The sequence below is a fragment of the Pelecanus crispus genome, chromosome 2 (genome assembly GCF_030463565.1).
Source record: "Pelecanus crispus isolate bPelCri1 chromosome 2, bPelCri1.pri, whole genome shotgun sequence".
Classification (NCBI taxonomy): Eukaryota; Metazoa; Chordata; class Aves; order Pelecaniformes; family Pelecanidae; genus Pelecanus; species Pelecanus crispus.
This window is the reverse complement of record NC_134644.1, coordinates 172663835-172682738: the sequence shown is the minus strand read 5'-3', so window position 1 is coordinate 172682738 and position 18904 is coordinate 172663835. Positions and strand designations below refer to the sequence as shown.

Sequence of the window (18904 nt, the reverse complement as noted above, 5' to 3'; positions counted from 1 at the left end):
TAACCCCAGCCAGCAACTAAGCACCGCACAGCTGCTCGCTTACTGCCTCCCGGTGGGATGCAGAAGAGAATCGGAAGAGTAAAAGTGAGAAAACTTGTGGGTTCAGATAAAGACAGTTTAATAGGTAAAGCAAAAGCCACGCACACCAGCAAAGGAAAACAAGGAATTCATTCACTCCTCCCCATCGGCAGGCAGGTGTTCAGCCATCTCCAGGAAAGCAGGGCTCCATCACGCATAATGGTGACTTGGGAAGACAAACGCCATCACTCCGAATGTCTCCCACTTCTTTCTTCTTCCCCCAGCTCTATATGCTGAGCATGATGTCATATGGTGTGGAATATCCCTTGGGTCAGTTGAGGTCAGCTGTCCCAGCTGTGTCCCCTCCCAACTTCTTGTGCCCCCCAGCCTGCTCGCTGGTGGGGTGGGGTGAGGAGCAGAAGAGGCCTTGACTCTGTGTAAGCCCTGCTCAGCAATACAGAAAGCATCCCTGTGTTATCAACACTGTTTCCAGCACAAATCCAAAACATAGCCCCATACTAGCTACTGGGAAGAAAATTAACTCTATCCCAGCCAAAACCAGCTCAGTGTGAAGTTATTTTTTGTTTTCGGAATTAGAGAACATGGGGATGGTGTTTGGTTTTGGTGAAGTGGGTATTGTTGGGTGTGTGGAAATGGTAGGGACAAAAAATTTAGTTCCTTCTTTGTAGGACACATAGGAGTGATGGTTGAGACCAGGGAGGTGAGATGTAGGGCAGCGGGGCAGGTGTTATAGGGTCTGGTTTGGGAGCATGAGTGTGTTTGAGCACAGAAAAGAACCATATTGAGATCATGCTTTTGTGGACAGAAAGGGTGTATGTGTGTGTACTGTGTGATACATGAGAAGTCCAGAAGATTCTTACCTATTTAGAAGGATATGGTCTCACTGCACATGGACTCTACAGATCAGTTCTGTTTGAAGTAGGATTGTCTGGGAAGATGTACTGAAATCCCAGGTGAATAAACCCAAAATTGTCATGTCTCATCTGAATGGAGTTTCCAGGTGGAAAAGAAAGAGACGTCAAGAGAAACACAGCCTGTGGGATCAGTACACATCTGTCTCGGAAGCCAAAAGCCATGCCACTGCCTCTGCCAGTGGTGGTACTGAAGTAAATTAAATAGATCAGGAGTTTGCTAAATGCTCGGTTCCTTTGTGTGATACATCACTGTTAGTGGATTATGCACCCGTCTTCAACATCTGTTGTAAATGCCAGTCCATTTTCATTGTCCAGACAGCTTAACTAATTGATATTTACAGTGCAACATTTATTAGCTTCAATATGAAGGTTTATGAAGGCTTTCTTCTGTGCCTAAAAGGTGGATTTCTAACAAACCTGATGTCCCGCTGGCTTTCAGTGCTGTTCTTTTACCCGTTAAGTAAATCGGTGTGTATCAAACCTTCCTCCAAGATGGTCTATGTGCTTTATGGGAACATTTCCTTCATTTGTCATCTGGGACAGGGTGGGGGAAGTCCGTGTAACTTCACCAGATGTGTTTCATTTGCTGATCTGCTTCCTTCTGAAGCCCACAGCACCTGATTCCTGCCGTGGTTGAACACGAAGCCTTCATGTTTGTGCACTGCTGCAACGCTTCTTGGATGTTTGTCTGTTGATTCTTAAAGCTGAGCTGCTTGGAGATGATAAACCATGTGGTTTTGCACTTTAGACTGCAAAAGAATTGGTTGGTCATTGCCTTTCTTTTTAGATTTCTTTCTAGTCAAAGGGTGGACATTTTTCACAGGTTTATAAGACAGCCTGTTTGCTACACATTGACAATTTTAGTGGTACAATCACTGCTAACGCCTTTTCTTTCTCACTTAAATCCTGACTGAGGAACTGGGTTTAGGCTTATCGCTTAATTTAAGTATACACATAGGAGCGCTTGTGCTTTAATACCTCTAACTAGAAATACACAAATAATAACAGCAAGCTGAAAGGTGTCTTGAACTGTTTGTTTGCCTTTGATTTCTTGCTCACTTCACAATATAACAAAAATCCTTGCAGTCGTTTGAGTGAAATGGATTCATTTTTCAATTAAAATTGCCTGGTTTTAAGCAAAGTTGGCTTTTTTTTTAATATGGAGCGCGTATTTTCTAGGGTGAAGATGCCTACGTCTTGGAAATTAGTATGATTTATTCGCTTTTTGCATATGTTTGCTCTGAATGTTCTTGCCACTGAAAGCAACTTTTAAAATCAGAATAAAGCCTCAAAAGATCTACATCTCTGTTCACCAAAACTTTTCATACTCCAAGGTACAAAGCGCTGGCTCTTTTATTAATGATGGTTTCAGTGTAGTTTCTCAAGGAGAGCTAAAGCAATCGATCACTCATTCACATCATTAAGTGCCCTTCATCTTTACTTTTCACAGTGCCATAGCGAGTATTAACCCATGTTACATACTAAAACCAAGAGAGTGAGTGTGGGAAGGATAATAGGCTAAATTAATCTGCAGTGCAATTCATCTCCTGTCCATTTGTCCCTGCCTTTCCTACATATATGTGTGCGTGTAGGACATGTTCTTACACACTCATGCACCCACACTCATTCATCCAGTCTATCCAAATTTATTCATCGGTGAGGATTGGTGCATATAGTGAGGAGGATGTATCATCATGTCGTATTATTTTAAAAAACATCCAGCAATGACAGAAAACCTGACTTAGTGTGAAGCGGTGCTCTTAACACCACCCGTGACCCTAAAACTGTATAGGACTGCTAGCTAGACACAGCGATGTAGCCACTGGGATTTGTTAAAATACAATAGATAGGACTGCCATCTCCTGCAGTGACACGCAGAGCCTGTGCGTGTCCCTGGCTCAGCCCTGCAATCAGTAAGCTCCTGCCATAGACAGTTTTATGGCTGGGAAATTCCTAAATAGGGAGCCATGGGCTCCTTTAGTTTCTGATGCTACTCTGAAATGCAAGAGCTAATGTTTACAGGCATATATATTACAAGAAAATATATTTAAGCAGATAAATCAGTCGACTTTTTTATCTGCATGAAGTCCTTGGGATTCGATATATTGTTTATTGCATTTTGTGTCTGTAGCCTCCAGCCTGGGCTCTGCAACAGGCAAGTTTTAAGAGGAAGTTTGCATGTATTGGAGTCCACATACATAGTGTTTCCAAAAAAGATTCAGAGGTTAGAAACATAAGACAGTATCCGTGTCTCTGCAAATTTCAGGGAAGGGGACAGTTTCTAACACTCTTTTAAGGTATATAAAATGTTTTCTGTGTTTGTGGACTGTATGCAGGATTCGGAAAATGTGTTGTTCTCCCTGCCTCTCCCTGCAAGTTGACTGGCTCCATTAACTCCTGCTACAGAGTCCTAAATGCAGCACCCCTGAGCCTTAGATGGGCATAATGCTTCTGAAAACCCTCGAAAGATGGCTCCGATCCAAGCTTCACCAAAGAACCACAGTAAATTGCTGGAAGAAAGGTGTGGCAACAGCTGTTTGTAGGTTGTATGTCGCTTAGCTGCTTTCTGGTGTTGTTACAGGCACTTCTGGCTGTGCCGCTGAGAATTACCGCAGGGATACATCCCGGTCACATTTCTGTGGCAGACGTTAAGCCATGGTCCGCTCGTTAATGCAGAAACGTGAAAGGCACAGCAGAATTAGAAAGCACAGGCAAAGCAATCAGAATAGTCATGGTTTGATGCCATTTACCTTAGGGCACTAAAAGGATAATCGGGGCAATGCTGGAAACTGGTGAATGTTAAGAGCTCACGGAGGGCAGCTGAGGTCCTTGGGCTGGAAAGGGAGGGACCTGCTTGCTTTTTGTGGAAACGTGGTGCAGGAAGATGGTCTACTACTGTACAACCTAAGTTGCAAAAATAGTTAAAAAGAAATAAGCAGTTTAGCAGCATCTGAAGGAAAAAAAGTTATTATCATGATCAGTAGGCACCACGGTTCATCAAAATGAAATTATGGCGAATTAAATTAATTTCTGTCTCTGATAAGCTAAGAGGCTTACTGGATAATGAGAGGGAGGGAGGTGTAATATAGCTCAGGCATTTACAAAGGATCCAAGGGGCTCTTTTATTAGGAAATAAAGTGAAACTTGTAAAATTAAAGCTTACTTGGGAATAGTATGGGTGAACGAAGGAAAAATATCTTGAGAGGTGGCTAATGGCAGTGACATTGTTAAGCTGCTTCCCGTGGTGTCCTGTTTTGAGTGCTCTCTGAGCTGTCAGTAATGACTTGACAGATGGAGTCTGAGGCGACGCTGAACTAATCTGTAGGTGATGCGGGGTTAAGAGGGGGTCTTGCTGTCCTGGAGATAGTTTAGTTGAAAAACACAAACCTGAATTTCTGGTAGCAGGTCAATGTGTAACTAGCTGCTTGCAAAGACTGGTCAAATTTTGTAGGGGAGTAAGCATTCTCCTTACGTTAGTAATAAACTCTTCTTCATTTTTGATTATTTATTTTCAAGAAGCAATGCAAAAAAAAGGTGCCTGATAGGTATTAAAAAAAACATGGAAAATTTTGCTAGGGTTTGCATTATTGTGTATTGCCCCGGTTGCATTTCTGTGGTGAAATTTGTGAGGACTGCTATCTGACTACAATTCATATGTTTTAATCCAGAACCACTGAACAATGTAGCTGCTAGCCTATAGCCATGTTCATCTCTAGAGATGACACAGCACCAGTGCCAGGTGGATTTGAAATACCTCCCCTTCTCTTCCCACACAGACCATCCCCTAAGCTCCCTAGAGAAAAATAGCACCACATCTCCTAATACTTTCAAGTGACAGGCAAATTGGAAATCTATGATGCTTTTATTATAGAATATTGTGTGGCTTGAAACTTGGCTGGAAACATGGAAGTAGCGGTCTGTTTTTCTCCTGACTTTTATTCTGCTGGATGATTTACACCTATGCAAAGGGGTTTGCTGACAGATCAGAATTAGAGCTCTTATTTTCCTCTGTTGTAAACGATTCCTCAACATGCACAATCAGGTCCTAATGAAGAAAGGGAAAAAAAAAGGAGTTGTGAGTTTCAGTTTGGAGCCAGAACAAGTAGATTTAGCCTTTCTTCCTTTGGTGACTGTAATGATACAGTAAAGATACTTTAGGGCTTGGTGAAACAACTTTTCCTCCTAGCTCATCTTTCTGCTTTGTTTACATCTGCAATAAATACTTACGGATGACAGATGCCCGCTGCATTGATCCCTCCCTGCATGTGGAAGCAGAGCCAGCAGCCCTAGAAGACGAGGTGTGGGGCTGTCTGTGAGTTACAGCAATCTAATACAGCTCAAGTTTCCATCCTATAGACAAGTGTTTGCTAATACAACTGTTGAACACATCAGCCTGGATCACCCATTTCTGGAAATATCCTAAGCTCTGCTATAGGATCATCCTGGCTGTGTAGGAGACATCCAAAAGTAGTTGGTTACTGCTGAAGGGTGGACTTCTCTGCAGCGCCTTGGAGATGCCCCTCTCCACAGACTATGAAGGACCTCTGTTGGCTTTGCTCTGAAGTTAAGCACCTTAATTAGGTGGAGAAGGGGTAATAGGAGCCTCAGGGACTAAGCACCCCTTGCTACTCCGTGGCTGTGCCTATGGCCAATGCATAAAGTACTTATAGTTTGCTGAGGCCTGTCATCAGCTCCCACAGACATCAGTCCTTCACAAAATCCGGCTCTAAGACAGGGAAGAGATTGACTGAAGTCTTATGGTGTGAACAATTTCCTTATGCATGCTTGATGCACTTCTACATATTTATGTCTCCAACAACAATAGAATATATATTCTAGAAATACATATACTCAACCTACTTCTTCTTAAGCCACAGATCATGCAGCTCAGTGCTCTGCTCCCCATACTATAATTTTTACCTCTTTTTGTACAACAACACTGCAGTGAGTGGTAAGCATTACAGCTGTGCAAAAGGCAGGTATACGGTTTAAATTATGCTTGGCTACCTGGCTTAACTGTAGCCAAACCTACTTGACCACCCAGCTCTTAAATGTATAAAACTACTCCATTGCTATGCAGTTCCACTGTGCCAGTGGGGATACTAAATCTAATGAAGTTTAAGCCAGTACAGTAAAGGTATCCTTGATCTGTACCTGAAAAACTTATTGCTCTTATATTAGGGATCAGATGAAAGTAAAATAAGCCATATCCTGTATTATAAATGAAAATGCCTTTCTCCTGCTGGAGCTAGAAAAGAAAGCTCTTTGGTATTATTGTGAGTGGCATCAGGCACGGTGAGGCAGAAAGAAGTCTTTCCCTTGTTGGTCTTTGCTGTTGCATTTGGGGTGTGATTATTTTTTGTTGACTTGGTCATCAAGTGTCTCAAAGAAATGGCGCAAACAGTAGTTAAGCTCCTTCATTCTGTCCCTGCGGAGAAGGGAAGCAGCCATCATTGCATCTGCCTGTTTGCTATATTTATTTTAAAACTGGATAAATAAATTAGAGATATGATCGTTCAAAGAACAAACTGTAAGCTGCTGCGTGCTGGGGATTATGGATTTGGTGGACTGTACTTCTCTGGTTAAGAAAACAGCAGCCATAGGAAACTCGTAGGCAGCAATGTGGCATCTCTTGTATTATTCAGTGCATTGTCTTTGCAATCTTTGTGCATACAGAAATGCACAGCAAGAGATGTTATTCTTCCTGAGAGATGCCCTTTTTGTTTTTATTCTTAGAGTGCTTATTTTTGGAGTAGCACTGTAGACAGATAAGTCTTTTACAACATTTATATTTTAGGTACTCGGTATCTCCACAGACTAAGTATTTAACTTACTATTGTGTGGAGGACTTTTTCAGAAGCAAGTTTTATTCATCAGAGACACCCCTTTAATTAACTTCCACCCTTCCATGGGGAGAGGAATATAAAGAAAGGTAATAATAATAATAATAATAGTGACATATCTTGTTACCATTACGTATTAAAATAAAATGCTGCGGGGAGTGGAGTTTCAAGGCCTCTTTTTAATGAAGATCTTAATAGCATTTAATGTAAATTAAATATAATCGCTGTCTGATTCCTGAGCATATCTCTGAGGCTGAAGAATAAGAAGTTAATTGTGCTGACAACATAGTGGGAAGTGCCAAAATCAAGCACCAGCATGTTGGTTAAAGTGTATTTTGAATTAAGAAGTGGAAGGTAGAACTGTTATGTTTTGTACTCTTGCTCCCAGTTATTTTGCGGCAGTTCAGTGCAAAGTTTGTGCATCGCGTGGATTTATTACATAAGATATCTAACGTAAAATTTACATTAGAATGCAAATGAAGGAGACTTTATTTAACTTTAGAGATTGGGAAGGATCAGATGCATAAGCCTAACACGTCATTTTACTTTGGGGATGGGGAATTGCTGGTACGTAAATCCTTGACTTGTTCTGTGGGCAGATAATTTAATGAGGTCTGCAAAATGACTGGACATCAACTCCAGTGCCTTGCATTGTATTAAGAGGAATTAGTTCTGGAAGTCTCAATCTTGAAACTGCTGCTTATGAAATTCGTGCACTTGGTGGCAAGATTTACTTTATTAAAAGATTTGAGATCAGGCTAACTGTGTACTCCTCTCTTGCGACAACAGCATGGAATACCTGTCTGTAGGAGACATGACCTCTTCCATCTCAAACTACAAGTGATATAATTAGTCAGCTGGTGCCATGGGTCTTGGGATCATAAATAAATGAAATGCATTTTGATGAATGGATATAGAAATGGTATTTTAATTTAACCCAGAATAACTAGTTATCAGATCCAGCTTTGTCTTCATGTGAGATTATATCTCTTTCCTGTATGGCACCAAAGGAATCCATGCATTCTGTGCGCTTGTTCAACCCTTAATGTACATCTGAATTACTGTTCTGCAGCTGAGAGATGTTATCTTCATGGTATGCTAAGCTTTCACTTGTTTACCTGGTAGCTACAATGCATAAAATTAAGTGCATTTTTATGCTAGACAGCTTTGCCCCTGAGTGGTCTGCACAGACATCTTGCTTAAGTGGAAAGAACCTGCTAAACTTTGCTATGGGGGTGAATATCGCAGTTCATGGTGCCTATGTCCATCTTCCCTGACTAGAGGGAAATGACAGTCAGTGGAGTGCTTGTTGAGAGGTCTCAATTTATTTGTAGTTAAGTTTGTGTTTGGTAAAGACTGTTTGGGGGCTGGCCTTGTTCCTCAAAGGAGGTGCTGAAAAAGTTGAAAGAGCTGGTCTCCATCAGTGCTGACAGAGAAGCAGGAAGGAGCTGAAGAGCCAGGACGGGCCATGGGTCTTCAGAACAGAGAGTCCATAAATAGTCATCTAAACATTCTTTAATCAAAAAACTTCCATTCAGTCCACATCCTGCCCACCCTGAAAAAAAAGCACTGAGAAATGAGTCTTTTCAATCCAACCATGGCTCAAATGTGTCCTCTAAGGGAGAGAAAAGATTATTTTCACCAGGTCTTTCTTGAGTCTTTCTAGAGTTTTTGACTGAAGCATTATGGAAAACAACCCCTTTCTGACTAAAAAGATGTGAAGTGCTCCCTGGGGAAGCTTAGATGCTGAAAATGCCCTGTTGCTCTTATAAAGCTTGAGAAGTACTGGACCGAGCTAATAAATACCTTTGGGCAGCATTTATGTCTCTTCCCCCTACTTTGTTTTGTCCCAAACAGTGAAGCCAACAACCAGTGCTTACAAGAAATAATGGTACTGGAATTTGGGATGTAAAGGAGAGGGACAGCCATGACTGGAGAGGGGACTGCTTTGGCTCCCTGCCTGCCTGTTTCAGTGCTTCTAAAGCAGCACTGGACCTTTGTATTCGCAGTGCTTTCCTGGAGATACTGTCTCATTAGCAGGTAGATCATCATGGTAAATAAATTTGTCCTGCTCGATTTCTGTCTTTTCAAATTTCTTTTCTGAGAACAAAATTTTCCTGGGCAAGTCATCAGGTAACTCCCCAGTCCCATCTCTTTTTGCTGTATAACCCTTCTTTCATCGTTTTTGGTTGCAGTACCAACCATCTGTGATGGCCTTGTTACCTGTCCACCCCTGATTTTCACCTTATCTTCCCCCATTGACTTTGCAGGTCCACAGCTATTGTCTTTGTGCCGATCACAGGAAGAACATTTTGGGCAGCTCCTTGCTAGTATTTCCTACAGCCTTCTGGCTGCCACTGCTGGTCAAGACTCTGGACTCAGTAGTCCTACTGTGACTCCATGTGCTGTGTGTTGTGTTGTCTCAATTGCTCTGCAGCTTGATAAATTTCTCTAAGTGTCTCATTATGCAATTAATTTCAATTGCAATTCTCATCATCTCTTCTGCAGGCATGCAACCCAGCAGGAGACTAATAAAACCATCACAACTAGCACCAAAGCCATCAAGCAGCTGTCTGAGATTGTCAGAGGCTCATCCAGGGTACGTGTCATTCAAGATGCCATTGGGGGGGAGTGCTGGGTCTTATGGAGGGAGGAATAATGAAAAAAGAAGTGGTAGTGGGTGCTTTAAAGCTGTTGAGCTCCGTGTCTTGTTATATCTTCCTTTCCTGTTACAGAATAAGCATTGCATGCATTTGTAAAAGACCAATGGGAAAACAGCTGCAGAAACCAGGTCTTCTGCCAAAACTGGGTCATGTGGAATTGGAAATCAAGAACTCATCAACAAAGCATTGACTAGCTCACACCTATCTCAGGGTCTCACTCAGCTTGGGTGAAAGTACTACGGGAATCACCTGGCTCCACAAGAGTTTGGCATTGCTCAAAGACTCAGTTGCGCAGTGAGTGCACTGGGTGCAGATGAGTTTGGAAATATGTTGAAGTGTACGGAAAGGGCAAAGCAGTGGAATATGTCTGGATATGACATTCATTCAGTGCTGTATCCTAGGGTGAAAGCAGCGGTGGGGTTAGATAATTACAGGCTGTGGCCAGATCAGAGCAGGACTTTGAATTACAATTTACCCCGCAAGCAACCCCATCTGTTGTACAGAGACTGCTCTTCTGTCACCAGTAGGTTCAACTCATATGAACATCATTGTCACAGGGATATGAATGATTCCTATTCCCTGGTCCCCAATGCAAAGATTGGACGAACAAAATGTTTCTGACCTTTCCATAAAGACCTTTATACCTCATATCTTCCTGCTGGCTTTGGCCTGTGGTATGCACTGTGGGCAAGAACACAAGCATACTGTGCGGGGCAAACTCCAACTGGTGTGAGAGTTGAGGAGAAGTTTCATCCACATAACAGGAGGTTCAGCAACTGAAATGAGAGTAAAGACAATTCTTTTCTACTTGATTCTGACTAGCAGTTGTCTGTTACGTTCTTGCTTCCAGAATCTATATAGTTTTTGGGTCAGGAACTTACCTGAATTGGTGTTCTATCCTCACTCACTATCTGCCATTTCCCAAAGTGCTGTATTACTTCAACTCCGTTCTCACTGTCCTTCCACCTAGAAAAAACACTGCTCTAAACACACAATTCATCTCTGTCCAAGTGTTTTTTACAGCCTGGATTTATGTCACTTGCCAACAGGCACATGAGATAAGGATTTAAGAGCTGAATCACCCCAGGCTACATTTATAACCTGTGGAGGACCATGTGCAAACTCAGCCCACCTAAAAAAATGAATGGGTGATGGTCTGCTCCAGAGGGTGGAGAGGGAAGCCTGGAATGACTGTTCTCCATACATAGACATCGACTTTATGCAGACATCAACCTTAATACTTAGATCTTCTTTAACGTGTAGCTTTGATTAGTGATGGACTACAGGACTATTTTTTCTTTTTTCTTGCATTCTCTGAGAATAATTACATCAAATGAAACAGAAGATGTTTTCTTGGAGATATAGGGATCTGGGCTTTTTTGTGCTGATCTCCTGGCTCCATTTTGTGACATAAATGGGGTCCAAAGGGGAATCAGGCAAAGTCACGTTAAACCCAATTATAGTGCCAGACAAGAATGTCATCATTTGCCCTTGAAGCCCATGTAGTGTTCATTGGGGACTCTTGGGAGAATAGCTTTTACTGTCATGGGGCGAAAAATTGCTAAGTTAAAGGGAGAATATTTAAGAGTTGAACGAAGTAGACACACAATTGCAGTAATATGAGGAATAAACTTGCTGCTCTCTATCGGCATCACATAATAACTTCTTCTGCTCCCTGGTCAATTAATTTAACAGAGTTTATTTTTTTAACTATTCTGTGCTAACAGTGTGCAGTTTAAGTAATTAAACCTACAAATTTTGATATAAAACCTGTAACCCTTATCCCTTATATAGAATAAATAGTTCTGTTGGGTATTGGCTGCTGGTCGGTAAGTCCCTCTTGGGGAACTGGGTAGCATGGCAAACTTTCCTCCCATAAAATTTCTCACAGCATGAAAAGCCTCCCATTAATTTGGAGCTTTATGGTCAGTCCTTTCCAATCCATTATTCTGTATATTACTTTGCATGCACACACAGACAAAAAAATATTTTTTTTTCTTTCTTTCTTATTTTCCACCAGTAATGCGCTGCCAACAAGGTGCACTGTGGGATTTTCTCTGACTACCCTTGAAGCTCCAAGTGCTGCTGGAGCTATTGGAGTCAGGATGCCCAACTGAGAAAATTGATAGTATTTCAGGAGCAAAGATACTGATGTACGTGGATCAGTGAGATACAAGACAGGAGACTGATGTAAAATAGCACATGGCTATTTTAGGGCTTCCATTCAAACTAACCTCAAAGGACTTAAATAGAGAGGCCTATCTGGAATTCCAGGCTTTTGTAGGATGAGTGCTGGACCATTAGATCACCTCTCCAGGATGGCAATCTTGCCTTATTTTGCATGTATAACAAACATAAGGTTTATAGACCTTTATCTGTAGAATGGGAATAATGATACTTGCCCTGTTCTAAAAATGGTTTTAAAACTTTGGATGAAGAAATATAAGACTGGAATATTCTTCTGTGTATGAAAATACTACCATTAAAAAATAAAGATGTTTATCCCATCCTTTATAAAATTTACTTTTGTATTCTTAAGCAGTTGTCTGAAACAACTGAAATTGCTGTAAAGTGATCATTTCTGCTTGATAGCTTTAGTGTGGATTTGGTTTTGTTTGCTACATGTTTTTGAAGGTGACACCCCACTTCCTTGCAGTTCATTCCCCTCTGTAAAACCTGGACACGTGAGCTCCTGTACACCTGAAGTCTGAGATCCAGGGAGCAGAATAGTTCCAGGAGAATTTCCATTGCCTGACACTGTTTGGGTTTGGTCACTCCATCTAAGCGCAGCATTTTTGCAGCATGTTGGATAGTTACGTCAGGCTAGACTGGGGTCTTCCTTCTGAGAACACTTTTGTTTAAAACATAGATGGGTATCTTTCTGGGGCAAGCTCCAGACAGAAAGATGGTGACATTTGGGTACGTGTTTTGGAAAACACAGAGATAAGTTGGTTTCTGACAAGCAGGCCCTAGGCCAGGCAGAAGGAAGGTTGTTGTGGCTGATGGACCTCTCAAGTCCAGTCAATCACCCATTGCCATCAATTGAGGTGGTGAATCCGTCATGGGGTATCATCCAAATAAAGGACTTTTTATAGGAGGATCCCTTGGGTTAACCCGAGACTGGATTTTACTAAGTAGAAACAGGATACCATGCTACAACCATTCTGTTCTTTTGATGGCAGTAAAGTATTTATTTGCTTGCATTTCACAATCTTTAAGAACTGGTATTAGAGTGAGACCCTCTTCATGCAGTAAGCAGGACAGCAAAGTGTCCCACTGTATATCGCTACTGCAGAAGATGTACGGCTCAGATAGCAGAACACGCAGTAGACATGACTTGAGTGCTATCTCGAATATCCAAGGTGACGTTTATTTAATTGCTTTGGCCTGAAAGATCAAAATATCTTGTGCTCCCTTCCTAAAATAAAACCTCGTAGCATCCTGGCAGCCCTAGTGAAATTGAATTTTGAGAATACTATTTGTTCCTATTTTTTTTACTTGGTGCCTCCCACCTAGGCTGTTTCCTGTGGTCATAGACAGAGTCTACTACTTGATTTATCTCTACAGATCTGCTAACCAGGCCTCTGTTTTTCTAAAACAGCAAGAGCGACTTCAACTGGACAGGCTGAAGAACCAGCTGTCTGATGCCATCCAAAGATACGGAGCTGTGCAGAAGGTAAGGGTCTCTCTTGCTTCCACTCTTCCATATGTGATTTTGGGAACGTGCTGTGTGGGAGCGAGAGTGGCTCCCAGGAGCATGCAGCATCTCCACAGAGTGTAGTTTTCTCCATCTTTTCTTACTTTCTCAATCAAGCTGTATCATTACATTGGAATATGCACATGCATGTGACTGAAGAACAATTCATCAGCAATGGAAAAGAAAAAAAGGGTGCTTTTGCCAGCTGTGTGTCTGATAGGACCTTCAGTGGTTCCCCTGGCTTAGCCATGACTTTATTTTGGTGTGTGTCCACTTTCAGGGGAGAAGAAGAAGTGATTGCACAGTGCCCCTTTCACCTTTTCTGCTTACAGAAAACGTGCAGGCAGCATTGCTAATTTAAATGTTAACCCACCTTATGGCTCTGCTGCATTATATGGCTTTGCCAGAAGGTTTCCGAACAGATCTTGTGGTTTGGACCTGTCACCAACATCAAGCTGTTTAATAAAACAAACAAAACCCAAATTCCACGTCTTTTATTTGCTTATTGCTCTCCCACTTTACCCTGGGGAGGCCTTGCTGATGAGCAGATTTGCTTTGCTTTTAAACACTGTAGTAACCATTTAAATTTACCATCCTCAAACTGCTTCTCTCCCCTGCAGTAACAATCTTGAACATATATCTGGATTAACTGAATCCTATGCAAATACAACCTGGACAAACTCTGGTGCTTTCTTATACTATAGTGAGTTTGACCCATGTCTGCAAGACATAGGAAGAATATATTGTAATTATACAGGTGTGATGAAATGTGGCTGGCAACATGCACTTAATAATGTATCTCTGTTAGAAATACTCTACACTGATTTCGCAACACTTGCTGCCTATGGTTTAAAAATAAATAAATAAATAAGTAAAAACACATAAAATTGCACTCAACAGCATGTGTATTATGTAATAGCATTGCATTATCTCTAGTGCTATCTCATATTTTTAATTATTTCTCTGTCCTATTCAAAACCCCAAGTGCCAGGTCTTTAAGCGAAATAACTTTATGCCATTAAATAAGAAGCTGGAAGGATTGAGACTCCACCCCCGTATACACACACCTTATTTATGCTTTTTTTTTTAATGTTCATGAGTACAATCCATCTGGACTGTACATATAAGGTTGGGTTTTTTTTGAAAACCTGTCATCAATTCAGAAGTGCCAATATTAGCCACTGCAGTTTGTGAATGCCCGGTTGCGTCAGGAAACCAATCTGAGTGGTAAATTGCTACTTATCCACGTCCTAGCTGTCATTTCTTAAAAGCACGTTTCAGTTTTGATAACCTTGTCATTCTGGAAGCTTTGAAGACTTTTAATTCCTGCAAGACCAAACTTTTCAATGCGGTTATACTCCCTTTCTTTTTCTAAATAATAAGAGTTTTTTCTATGTCCTTTTCTTTAAAAAGCAGAAGAAAAAGCTTCATATGATTCTTTCCCTAAATATTTGGACACTGTTTTCTCAACCATTTTCCTTTTTTTTCCCCCATTTTTTACAGAAAATAGCAGAGAAATCCAAAGCTTTGCTTCCTACTGGGCAGAGAAGTACCAAACAGGTAAGTTCATGTGTCTCTATGTTTAACGGTAAGTAGATTGCTAAAAAAGGGCTTTTTTCTAACTCTACTAATGATGCTGAAGAGCATGGTGCTCCCCCACTACCTACATTGAAGCTGGTGAGGTGGTTTTCAAATAGAGATGTGTGACGTCTTTGGAGGTGGAAGCTATAGGACCCAGGAAAAAAGACATATGTAAGACCTGTTTAATTATTCTCTGCTTTTCTGTTCTCATGGGGCTGTTTTCTACACGTGATGGGAGTTTTGTCTATTCTGAATTACACCAAAGAGCAGTCCTGTACCCCCTTCCCTGGGAGCTGGGCTCTTAGGCTACGTGAAATCACACTCCAAGTGCAATTTCGTAGAAGGAAGTAAAGGGGTTTTTTATTAAATCTCTGTCCTCAGTTTTAAGAGGGATCATGTATTCTGCATTCTTCAGCTACATTACATTCTGGGTAACTATTATATACTTATGCAAACAGAGCCTTTTTTTCTCTCTTTTTACCCATATTAGGAACTTTCTCAATGAATAAATACTATATGTAATCAGAGTATTTACATGATAGTTTTGTGCATGTATTTAGTTTCAAATGTACATGCGTGTGTATGCATATGTAAAATATAATTAAATGAATGTGTGCCTGTGGACATACGTAACACGATTAAGAGTGTAAAGATATGTATGTGTGTATATATGCATATATATGCATATGTGTGTAGTCTTTCACAAATAGTAATGCAAAATACTATATGTGTGATATGTGTGTGTGCGTATAAGAAATCTCCACAGATTTCAATGAGAGGTTTGATGCCAAGAGATCAATTAGCTGTAGCATGAGTCCAGCAGAGATTAGGTTGGCCTTTCAAGTCCTATACACTAAAAAGCTTTTAGCTATTCGCAACTGATACCATGCCACCAAAAAGCAGAACTCTACGCCTAATTTCAGTGACTATTTCAGATGCTCTTGATACTCTTGTGTTTTCTTTTAAGGAGCAGTTGGTAGATTTTCTGCTTTCCCAATGAATCTTCATTCCCTACCTTGTTGTGTCACCTGGTTTTCTGTATCCTCCTTAACATATATGTAAGAAATAGTAGTTCTTTGTAGCATTAATGCTTCTCTGTAATGAAGGGTGAAGTGATGCCACCGAAGACCCTACCATTAGGTCAAGTCAATGGACCAGAGCTTTAATATTAGACAAGTTTCAAACAATTACAATTCTGCATCAGACCTTCTTGTCAGTTGGTTTTAGGTGGTAGTGGCAATGAGACTAAGGCCTTTGTGTGCCCAAGGGCTAATGTATTCCTTTGCCCTTATTGAGAGTTCCCACCACCCCCTTTGGGGTGATTGTGCACAGATGTTGTTTTTTAGCTATCTATTTATAGAAATGTTATAGCTTATTTTTGTCCACCAACTGGTGATCTGGTTTGAACATGGGTATTGTGCATGGTCACAAATAGCATATTCTTGAATGGTGGTCAGCCCCACTGGATGTCAAACACTCATTGGCTTTGACGATTGAGCTCAGAGATAAAGGAGATTATTTTGTGCAAATTAGCTGTGATTTGTTTTCATGCTGTCTGTGTTATATCAGTTCTTGTGCTTTTAACCAACTTTGTTAGATTACTGTCAGTGGAGTGGATCGCAGAGGTGGGAACAGCTCTTGTCTTGCCTGGACTACCACATGGTTGCATGGCCATGGCTGTTCCATATGATGTGGGACACTGCTGGCCATTAATCAGTGCTAATAAGATGAAGAGGGCTAATTATTGCATAGCCGTTGTGCATCCCTGCACCTGGAGTAAGCCTGGATGCAATCAAATCTTTTTGTGTATTGAAAATAGTCGATGACTCCAAACCCAACCTTCTCTGGAAGGGAGCAGAGTTTTAATAGGGGAAAAAACCAAGATGTCAGATAAAAGTACTCAAATTTTGGAGGCAAGTGATGGTGGGTTTGGAGGTAAAGGGAGACTGGAGGAAGAACAGGATAGAGACAAACCCCTTTGCCTTAAAACAGGTAAGAATCCTACCTGTTAGGAGACTGTAGCAGTAACAATTTGGTGTGGGTCAGGCAGCATCAGCAGAAACTGTGTTAAACTGGATCAGCTGCCAATTTGTTTCTCCTTGTGGCTGTCACTTGCAAGTGAGTGCTGGTCGTTGGCTTTGGTGCACTATGGAAAAGAAGGGGGTTGTAGTATGCCCTTGATGAGATGCTTCTGACTCAGAAATAAGCTTGATCACACCCAAGAGCACATAATTTTCATGCAGTGACACTTGGGCTGGGGACACATGAGGTTTCATGCAAACTGCTGGAAAAGGATGAAAGTTAATTCATACCCGTTTCAGCTTCATACGTCTTCTTTTCTTCCTCCTTCAAATATAAAAAGAGAGAAATTAAATGAGTAAAACCTGCTGAAACCAGGACAGGAATGCAGTGGTGTCATTGGTTTTTACTTATTATTATTTTTCCAGCTGCAGATTGGTCAGGACATGCAAAATTACAGTTCCCACAGCAACTGTAACCTGACCACTATGTGCATATATTAAGGCATTAAAGTTAACATCCTATACAGTAATGCAAAATACTACATATGTTCAGGTGACCTGATTTATGGATCTTGTGGGACTGCACGGTGAACTTCTTGACTTGGTGCAGATCCAGTCTTGATTCAAATGCTGCTTGCCTGCAGGGCTTTGTTTTATTTTATTTATGCTTTAATTTATTACAGCAAATTGTAAGAGGTTTGAGGAATGCTAGTTTTTCTATATGCGTGTCACTATAATTCTTCTGTTCCATTGGTGGGTGGGAAAGGTAAGATATTTGGTAACGCAAAGTCTAATAAGATGCCTTTAGGGAGTAATTGATTTCCTAGACCCATGTAACAGGTAAAAATTCAAAAGAGAAGCTTCAGGAAAATTATTTTCCTGCCCATTGTGGTTTGCTGTAAGTACTGTTTAATTGAGTTTATTTATTTATAAAAGAAAATAAAGGCATTGATCCAAAATTCCTTGAAGCCTGAAGTTATATAAATTCTTAATCAAATATGTGTTTGTAGGAGTGTATTTGTGAACTACAAATCGATGTAGTTCTATAGGTGTGTCACTGCATATATTAAAAGATACAAATTTTTACTACACTAAATGATCATTGTTGAACGTGAGCTGTGGCAACTATTTGAAAAAAGCCCTTTCCCTTGGATCTGTGAAAGCAATTTTAAATATTTACCCAGTGGCCAAAATGAGACCTCAGAAGTCACATTAAGGGAGTGCACAGGGGAATCCTGGAAAGCAGCTTTCCATTTATGAGAAATGTTGTTGCAACATACAGCAGAGGTGGTAATGTATTTGATGACATGGTTGCCTCTGGTTCCTGCCTACATATGGGCAGACGTGCCTTGAATCCCTTCTTCCCCTGCACAGACACACCTTGGTGCAAGGCAACTGTTCCTCCTTCCAGGCAGAAAGTCCACTGTAGGAGAGGGAATATTTCTGGTGTCCCCCATAGCCGTGATGCAGAGCCTGGGACAGCGTGGTTGGTGGTAGGGGAGGTTGGACAGCTGAGTAGACCTGTCCTCTTGGGCTACGTCCATCCCACAGTGCAACAGCTGGGTATAATAAAATACAATAATGTTCTAATAGCACAGAACAGATAATCCATAATATAAAAATAGTAAATTATAACCTGCAGAAAATCCACAAAATAGCCAATAATCCCTCTAAGCACAGGTGATGAAAAGAATCCTTCTTTTAAATTCCTTTTAATTGTTGTGCATCTAACATCATCTACTTCCCACAGAAAGAAGAATACGTTATTGTGCCCATGACTGAATAAATTCAAATGATATTAAATCCAACAGCAGACTAGGCTGAAAAGCTGAGGGCCTCTAAGGATGCGTTCCTGGCACTACCTAGCAGCAACAGCCCAGTTTTTGCATCCTTACTGCATCTGTTACATGCCTTCGGGCCACCTCCATCTTTCCCAGATGATGACCACACTTAGCCATCTATATTCTCAACTAATGAGCAGGAAAGCGGGCTTTCTCACCATGTAGACTTTATGGGCGGTTCCCCAAAAGGAGTGGGAGGGGGGGAAGCACAGCCCTGTTTTGGCTGAGGAATGAGTTTTAAACTAAAACTACACCAAAAGTCTGAACAGACTTTTTTTTTTTTTTTTTCTTAAGAGGAAACTTTC

General features: G+C 41.1%; 1 protein-coding gene across 1 annotated transcript in view; it reads left to right on the top strand.

Annotated features, from left to right (window-relative positions):
* TSNARE1 (t-SNARE domain containing 1) overlaps window positions 1-18904 on the top strand; it is a 324770-nt gene that overhangs the window by 100516 nt on the left and 205350 nt on the right. The window contains exons 4-7 of the mRNA XM_075705087.1: window positions 9305-9395; window positions 13061-13135; window positions 14660-14705; window positions 17261-17268. Of these exons, the coding sequence (XP_075561202.1) occupies window positions 9305-9395; window positions 13061-13135; window positions 14660-14705; window positions 17261-17268 (220 nt within the window). The remainder of the gene's footprint in view (window positions 1-9304; window positions 9396-13060; window positions 13136-14659; window positions 14706-17260; window positions 17269-18904) is intronic.